Source organism: Crinia signifera, chromosome 1 (assembly GCF_055691185.1).
Source record: "Crinia signifera chromosome 1, ASM5569118v1, whole genome shotgun sequence".
NCBI classification, from domain to species: domain Eukaryota; kingdom Metazoa; phylum Chordata; class Amphibia; order Anura; family Myobatrachidae; genus Crinia; species Crinia signifera.
The window spans coordinates 239,406,859-239,416,500 of NC_139217.1; the positions used below are offsets into that span (position 1 = coordinate 239,406,859).

Here is a 9,642-nt window from a genome sequence, read left to right on the forward strand (position 1 = left end):
TCCTCTTCCTGTGAAGAATGTCTCCCACCTGTACCTTGTTAAAACCCTTGATATATTTGAAAGTTTCTATAATGCCCCCCTTTTCCCCTTCTCTGCTCCAAAGTATACATATTAAGATATTTTAGTCTTTCCTGGTACGTTTTGTGATGTAGGCCATGCACCACTTTAGTTGCCCCTCTTTGTATAGTCTCTAATGTATTTATACTCCAGATGAGGTCGTACCAATGACCTATACAGTGGCATTATTATAATTGACATCTTATTTTTCACGATGTTACTCTTCAGTCTAGTTTCAAGACAAAGCAACCTTTTTTTCACTCCGATATTGGGCTTTGTATGGAAAATATAAAATCAGTTATTGAAAGCAAGACAGTCTAATTACAAAGTGCTTTATTTGTAAAACATAAATTGATCAATACACAAACATACAAAATGCACAATATTTGGCTCAACAAATTGACATGGAGTACAATTATTGACACAAATAATTTCCACAATAAACTTCAAAATGTTATTATACAAATAAAACATTCTTCAAAACAAAATGTAACATTTAAACAGGTTGTGGAAAAAAATCTTAACAAGTGGTTTAGCATAAACTTCAGATTCTCATATTGTGGAATGATTTATATGAACCCCATCTCTGTAGGCATGCATTGCAGGCTTGTGAAACAGAGGGCGTTTAAGACAGGAAGGCAATATAATAAAAGTATATGAATACAATCATTGCATATAGCTACATTTATATGAAAATAAAAAAAGTTGGATACAAATATGAGGTCAGCCATTAGGCATTTTAGCACCATTATATTGCAAAACTCACAATTTTCTATCCAATAATACTGCATCAATTCACAGATTATCAATTCTATAAAAGTAGATTTGTGCTTCTATACAAAATTATATACATATACATTTTTGCTCTGATGCAATATTAACTGCACTCCTTTAAGAGCACAAACATTTCTGTAAGGCAACTAAAATATATAGAACAGAGTTTTGAAAGGCAAATCTCAGCTTCAAATATGGCTTTTGCTGATTTATCCTCCCCAAACCGATCAATTTAGAGGAAGGAAAATATGTTCTTTGCACCACATCCTAATACAACTGTAGTCTCCAGTACTAGCTAACCCAAGGTATAAGACAAGATTTTCCTGGTCTGCAAAGCTACAATTTTCAAAACACACAAGTGCTTCATTATCATTTTGGGGACACAAAATGGGATACATTGTTGGCAAACAAAGTCTTGAAAATACTTTGGGGTTTTTTTCACAGTCTCACCTCTAACAACATAAAAGGTAGTCTCCAATATAACAATTCTAGCAATCTTCTGAGACTACTCTTATTACAGGACACTGTGTAAAAGTTAAGAATTTTTGCAAGTAGGATACAAAAACCTCTATTCAGTAACAGTGTATAGCCTCTTTCTCTTAGGTTTATTTCTCTTTCCAGTCTGTTTTCTTATTGTTCCAAATGTTCACAATCTGGAACCATTTACCCTCATATAACAAATAAATGCCTTCTGTATGGCATTTCAGATTTAATTGTTATCATTACTCGCCTAACAGCACTGAGGTTGTGGGTCCAAATCCCCCCACAGCCCTGTGTGAAGTTTGTATAATCTCCCTGTACTTGCTTAGGTTAACGGACTCCTGACAAAAATTAACCCTAACGTATAATTGTGTGTATACAAGGGCAGACTAGATGGGCCAAGTGCTTCTTATCATCCGTCAATTTCTGTGAATGAAACCTCCTGATTTCCAAGAGAAAAGGATTATAGCTAAACAGGATTTCACTCTTTTCACAGTCGCTCATTTAAAGCTTGGCAACAACATTATGGAGCAGCCATTCTCTATTCTCTTCAGGGACTGTCCCCCAAGTACCATCAAGGTAGTAGATCTGCCCCATTTCTCTGTGCAGAAATGACTTCAGACACAAGTGCTCGCCCATCCCTGTCTGTGATTGAACGCAAACCATCACAGAACGAAAGGAACACTTTCAGTCTTTGCGAGATTCATCTGCTTCCAGATAAGTGTAGATACAAAATCAGCTTCCTGAGAGTTACCCTTCAGCAGGTCATACAACGAGGACGGATTTCTGCAGTAGGTGGGTTAGGGTTGGGATCAACCTAAAAAACAAAAAAATATATAAAATCAGGAAATAATCACCATTACAGTTTTTACAAATTCCACTCTAAGGGGGGTGGGGGGATTATTCGTTAAAGGCCCCCCATACACTGGGCTCTTCTGTGTTGCAGCAAGCATTCACAGAAAAAATAAAATAAAAAATAAATAAATTGCAGGTGACTGTGGATCCGATGCAATGTATGGTCCCGTGTGCATCACACCGGACCCTCCTAGTCATGCCCACAGCAGAAGCAATCTCTTGGGATTGCTTCTGAGACTGGCCAACTTGACTGGGGTTGCCGATATCGCATTCGGTACTACTGCCCGAGAAGGTCCTGGGCAGCTTAAGGGAGCACTGTGTGCTACTGCTCTCAGAAGAAAAGTCACTGGAGTGCATTGGGGGTCTTTAGAAGCAATGGTGGAGTGCCAAACAAATAATAAAAAAATAATCTCAATTGTTCCTCAAAGTTTTTCTATTTCATCTTTGTTATGATGTGGACACATGGTGAGATTCCTTTGCTACTCGAATGCTATGCAAGTTTTCCTAACTCATGTGCTACTTACATGATATCTACATTCAATTTGCACTATACAGTCATTGCTGCACTGTCTATTTGGCTCTTCGATTTCAGCTGAATGGGAGCGCGCATCGGCATTGAAATCTGAAGAATATGTTCGATCTCCATTCGATGTCTATGCGACACAGATTCGAGTTGGACTATGTAGTCAAAATCGAAGGGTAAATTGCACCGTGGGTACACACCTTTACACAAATGTTTCTGTGTACACACGCCTTCAACAAATGGGAGTAGTCTGGAACTTGCCAACACATGGCAAAGTAATGTTTTGTTTCCATCAACTAGACTTTTATTACATGTAAACTCAAAGAAACATGATATAATCTTCTAGGGGAAATTACAGTGGACACCTCGTCAAATTGCGACAGTCAAGCAAATTGACGCCATCTTGGCTTTATTTTCTTTATTAGGCAGTAAGTAGTATCTAAATACAGTACAACATTTTACACCAGAACACATTCTCAGAGTTGGTCCTCACCTCAGAATAGAGTGGAGGAGGTCTGTTCCTGAACTCCTGGATGTAAGCATAGAATGGCCCTTCTAGGATACACCCCATACTTGCATGACGTGGAGGGGCAAGACCGTTGTGACTCTCATCTTCTGACACCACTGAGAAGTATTCAGGAGGAACTGAATAAGAAAAAATAATAAAGATTAACATTGCTGATAAAGAACAAATTATTGTACACCAATTGTTACATTTAAGAAAGAAAATACACAACACCTAACTTGTGAGCACAAACATCATTGTAGTGGTGCACAGGGAAATCTACAAAGCTAAGCTTGTGTAACGGCAAGGGATGTGCGTAGCCCACCAGCACTCATAACAAAACTGAAAAGGTTACCATTTAGTTCTTACTAGGGAGGTTATTCTGTTTCACTCATTCAGGCAAATTCTCTCTCAAATGGACAAAACCATGTACACTGTAGGTGGGGAAGAGGTTACTTGTGCAGAGAGTTAGATTTGGGTTGGGTTTTACGTCAAAGTGATATCTATATTGCAGTGTAAAAATAAAGCAGCCAGTATTTTCCCTGCACAGAAACAAAATAACTCACCCAAATCTAATTATCTCCACACATTTTACATCTGCCCCCCTGCAGTGCACATGGTTTTGTCCATTTAAGAAGGATTTTGCCAGAAGAAGTGAACAAGAATAACCCCCCTAGAGATCAAGTTCTAGAAAACGTTTCATGAAAATAAAAATCCAGTATTGTTCCAATACTTACGTTCTGGTTGCTCTGGAATACTCATACGTAGCCAGTCTAGATTGACACTGTACTGGCTTCCCACACTAGAGGTTCTGCTCCCAAAAGAGTGAAGTGGAATGGTACCAATTACAAGTGGAAGTTCTAAGAGCAATTTTGAGGAACCAGGGATTTCTACACACATCTATAAATAAAAGAAAAACAGAGTCAATGGAAATCAAATAAAATTATAAACTATTCCAGCTAAAAAAACAAAACAACAAAAAAAACACTAGATAGTTGGGGTGTTATCAAACGGATATTACCTTCAGAGCATATTCCACTCGAATAATTCGACACTGTATGATTGACGGCCCTAGCGGAGGAATTTTCAAAGCTCGCCCATGCCACATCTCTCTTTTCCCTGCAGGCACAGGGTCTCCAGCTAGTGTTGCTACTACAGATTTCTTCTGTTTTAAGGTACCACGAGCAATAAAGGTCTGTGACTGGATAATGGCTGCTTTAGGCACAACTGCACGACTGGTACAATTATCAATCTCCGCAAAGATGGGGATGACCTCACCTGGGAATTAAAAGTTTTTATATCAATTAAAAGATGACAATCGGACAGGAAAAAAAAAAAAATTGTGATCGGTTATTGGATAGATATATACACACAGATGGATCTTATCTTCAGGTGTTGTGCGCAAGAGGGTGGCGAGAGAACTGCGACCAAAAGAGTGACCATCAACTTGACTCAAGGTTCATACACACTGGGTGATTTTGCTGACCGATGATAGGGGAAATCACTAGGCTGAAAATTGCTCAGTGTGCACACACTGAGCAATTTTCACTTGTTTTAGCGACTTTCCCTGGGGTGGATGACTTTCCAAAGCAAGACGCTATGGAATGCTGTCCACCCAGTCACTCATCTGCTGGTAATACCAGGCAGGGCCAGCGATGATGCGGCAGCACGCATCAGTGCTCTGTACACACTGGGCGGCTTTCGCACAGAAAGCAGCTCAAAACAGCAAAACGGAGCTGCTTTCAGTTCAAAGTCACCCAGTATGTATGGGCCTTTACTGGGGCACTACAGACACTTTGCCAATTACTATGACCTTTACTCAACACACATTTTTCATTGGCTATCCAGGAGGGAGCAAAATAGATGAGTAGCCTGCACTGCACCTGCTTGTAGCAGAAGCTTCTCCATCAGGACATCATACAATAGATGTATGGATAGCACGTATCTATGGAGACCGTTTGGAAATTAAGTTGTTCAGCCTCTTTTCAGTTATTAGTGTTCAGTGGCTGACTTTAGAGGCAGTCTAAGTATCATTTTAGGTGAACAAATGGATTGTATCTATAAAGTTGGCATTATCATGTATTATTAAATCAGCACAATTTGAAATGGCAAAGAACCCTAAATAATCTGACTCACCTGGAGTGTACCCTTTGCGGTCAATCTTGGCAGTAACAGAAACCTGTCCCAGGTTGCAGTACCAAGCACTTGCAATCTTCTCCTTGGTACCAGCCTGTGGAGACTAAAGACAAAACAAACCTTATTGATTTCTCTGCACAAGATTTTCAACAAGAAATTAAGAATTTTGAAAGTTTTAGGGGGCATTGTATCAAACGTAGGAAGAGGACAAGAGGATAATTCTCCCATAGTATAACATGGAATTCTAGCTATCATTTCAAAGATCACACTTGATAAATGATCGCTGAAATCCGTTTCTATGGGACACTTCTTCACTTGTCCCATTGATACATCTTCTGAGCCTTTTATAGGTTTCTGACTATTTAATGGGCAACAACCAAATATATGAACAATTTGGTAATAAATACTCAAAGGGGTACGGGTTTACAAAAGTGGAGCTGTGGCCCATAGCAACCAGATTCTAGCAATTTTCTTCTAGAAGGGGCTAGATAAATAAGAATCGGATTGGTTGCTTTGGGCAACATCTCCAATTTTGGAATACTGCACTAAGGGGTATAATTCAATGGCAAATGCCAAGTTATGACCGCGTGCAGTGCCGATAGCTCGCGGGTCAGTAATCAACTGACCCCCCATCACTTGTTCTTTTCAGCAAGGTGAAAACAGCGAGGCTCACCGCTAAGTGCAGCGGACTTGCTGCAATTGTGGTGTACCTCGCCATTCTGGGGAATCCTGGGCAATCCTCACCAAAAACAAGCCATTCTCGAGGAGTAAACCCCCCTCGCCGGCAGCATTGAATACCACCCATAATTCTAGGATCAGAACAGTGCGATGACAAACATGGCAATCTCTGGCAACTGGATTTATGTGCATTCTGATGTAGAATGCAGTTGTTTTTTTTAATCCAAATAAATCAACCAATCAGTCTCACACTCTAGACCAGGGATGGGGAACCTTCGGCCCTCCAGCTGTTGTTGAACTACACATCCCAGCATGCCCCGATACATTTTTGCTATTTGGCCTTGCTAAAACTGTTGCAATGCATGCTGGGATGTGTAGTTCAACAACAGCTGGAGGGCCAAAGGTTCCCTGTCCATGCTCTAGACCATGGGGTAATATTCAATTGATCTCGCTCACTATTGTCAAGTTTAGCTGCGCACGTGTAAAACTAGTGTTTTCGCATATTTCAGTTCGCCACCCCCAGGGAAAGGGAGCTGAAATTATGTTACCATGCCTGCCACCAGAAACAACTAAATAGCAGCCAGTAGGTGCAGAGAGGGATGGAGGGGGGGGGGGGGGGGGGGGGGCGATGACAACTAACTGCCGCCCCAATGGGTCAATTCAATTATCAACATGTATGCATTGCATTAAAAACACCAACAGAGGCTTTGATAAGTGAGAAACTGATGTGCAATTTGTTGTAAAAATATCATGCATCTTACCAACAGATCTGGTGTGTTTATATCAATGGGTTCAATCACAGTAAATTCCTTCTTGGTTTTCTTAACTGTGGACCACGGGCGGTGCAGCTTTGCTTTAACCCAGTAGCGAACAGATCCATGCTTGCCTTCAAAGGAGGTCACCAAGGTCCTACAAAACATGTTCACGTTAATATTAGATATTTTTCCATATTTTCTATGAACTATAAAATTGTGCATGCAAAACAATTTCATGCTACTCTATAAAAAGTATCCAGAATTGACAGTCAACAGGATCTAATAGGCCACACAACTTTTACATTTTCCACTTTTTCATGCGGTGTTCAAACCTACAATTTAACACCATTTTTTTCTAAGGTTGTGTCGAACATTCATGGTGACCTAGCATGTGTTGACAGACACTGTCAACCTTATAAACCAAACCTATAATATATATGAAATTATATCATGACAAAAGCAGACAGTTTGTTTAAAAGCTATTTCTGACTACTAAAAATGTTGGGAGATTGTTTTATTCTAACTAATTCAACCCAAAAATTGTGGCAAAGTCCAATCAATCCATAAAAGAATATAAAAAATATGTACAAATTTGTCCGGGTCCGGTGTTTACATAGTCCCAAATTTGTACATGCAACTCCCGTGAAACCAAAAGGATTTAATAATTTGGTGCAAACCAGTACAAATGTGTAACAAACCATAGCAACCAATAGTATAGTAGCCCTGCGGCTTCCTACTGAGTAAATGTATACTTACTCAGGCAGCTGAAACGTGAAGGGAAACTCGTGCCTTCCTGCTGGCAGAACATTTAGAGTCCCGTTGTCTGCATGGAAAAAAAGAAATGTACATAAGAATTAGCTCTTGCAGCATTTCCTGACTCAAGTGTAGTTTATTTCAGCTTCATCGTCCACTTCCTGTGGGTGTTTAGATTGTACCTTTAAACTTGTGGTTTAGTCATGTGTGTGGAGTTTAAATACTTAAAGCTTTTTTTTTTTTTTTTTTTTTTAAAGATGAGTTTCAGGAAAACCACAGTATCAAACTACTGCATTGCAATATAGTGAAAGCTTAAAAGTAACAAGTAACCCACTCAAAAAAATGACACACACACACCCAAGACAACACAACATGAGAAAGTAATCCAAGAATTACAACCACTTTTATAGTTTAAATATAATTCTAGCAAAAGCCACGAGTTTATGTAAATACATTTAAACAGTGGGCACATTTTTGTTTTAAGCCTTGCCTGTGCCTAGTGAATTTACAAAACATTTCCAATGAGATTTTAACCATTAGTAGTGCATGTCAAAAGCATTTAGGATTTCAGTTGGCACAAGCATTTACAAAGTCACACACTATAAACTTGCATTGAAGTTAAATCATTTTAAAACTTCATTGTAATAGTGCATGGAGTATTCCAGTACATTTTAAGTCTACACTATCTAAGTTATCACTTAACAGTAGCATTTACACATAAGTACATATGGAATATACATGCTCATATAGCCATTTGTAAATCACAATAGAATATGCTGTGCTTTATAAGAAACTAAATAAATATTCTACAGAAATGCACAAAACCATGCATTCAATGCAGATACTTAATACCCAACATAACTTTCTTTTAGCACTGTTGATATACACAACAGACTGCACATAACTGTTGGGGAAGTAATAAATACAACACAGAACAAAAGCAAAAATAGTAAGGTGCTAGGGTCAGAGCAGGACACAAGCTGGCAGGGTGCAGGGGTGAGTGAGGCACTGAGGGGACCTGGCCAAGTCTGGAAGCTGCTTTTCCACAAGCACCAGCAGTTACCAGTCACGGGTGCGGTGTTTACATCTTTTAGTTAGCTGTGTCCCATCTGCAGCATGTACAGAGCGCTGCTGGTGGCCACACAGCTTACACTCACTTCCAAACACTCCCATAATACAGATCTTACTAACCACATGTGCACAATAGGAGCCCAGCATTATACCAGCTATACTGTACTAGATTATTAAACAAAACCAACCACAACATGTGCAAAGAAGGGTCCACAAGCAGTAAGCGGGACAGCAATAATGGGTAGGAGTTGGAGAGCCATCCTCACCTGTCCCCAGTAAGCTTTCCCGCAGGTTAATGTACTCCACCTCATCGCTGTAGTTCTGGGTGTAAGCCGTACTGGAGCCCGCACTGCGGGACTCCGTCCAGTGCACCTTAGCGTAGCCCCCGGCGTGCAGCTTCACAGATTCCACCTTAGTGTCAGCCAGGAGCTCCAGCTGCACCTTCCCGGTCACCGTGTCCCCGCTGCTGAACACAGGCGACGTGTCGGCGTCCGGGGAGTCAATGGCAACGCAGAATTTCTTCACCTTGTCAAAAATCATCTTGCGTGTCCTTCTCAGCAGCAGTCACAGCCTGCGGTGCGGAACCCTGGTCAGCAATACGCAGCAGCACGGACAGTGACAAGAGGTCTCGGTCTAGAGGCAAGGACCAGTGTTCTACACCCAGACATACAATGACACCTCTGAAGTCACACTAGTCTCACTGAGGCTGAGCTTCTTGCGTCCTGTGTCCACTCCAGGCACCTTTATAGTAAGTGCACTGTGGGCGTGGTTACCAAATGAATAACAAAGGTTTCTCAGCCAATAAGGGTGCGGCAAGAGAACACACTGAGACTGGCGATTCCAGGAGACCGCTCCAAGTTTCCTTCTGCAAAACAAGCGTTGTGCGCAGGTGCCAGCAGGACGCAGCCGGCCAGGTACACACGGGTTGGGCTCATTTGTTCTACACAGCATGATGGTCGACATGGGAAAGGGTCAACATGGTTATAGGTCGAAAGGTCGTTAATTCGACAATGTCTAGGTCGACAGTCAAAAGGTCGACATGTTTTTTTTTTGTC

At 40.7% G+C, this 9,642-nt stretch overlaps 1 protein-coding gene across 1 annotated transcript; it reads right to left on the reverse strand.

The window, feature by feature from the left end:
• Positions 1-373: 373 nt before the first annotated feature.
• ARRDC2 (arrestin domain containing 2) lies at positions 374-9,310 on the reverse strand. Its single transcript, XM_083179441.1, has 8 exons — positions 8,854-9,310; positions 7,520-7,586; positions 6,770-6,917; positions 5,331-5,433; positions 4,216-4,472; positions 3,932-4,094; positions 3,183-3,334; positions 374-2,128 (listed from the first exon to the last, which is right to left on the reverse strand). The coding sequence occupies exons 1-8, from the start codon at positions 9,125-9,127 to the stop codon at positions 2,069-2,071; spliced, it is 1,224 nt and encodes a 407-aa protein (XP_083035567.1). The 5' UTR covers positions 9,128-9,310; the 3' UTR covers positions 374-2,068.
• Positions 9,311-9,642: the final 332 nt, after the last annotated feature.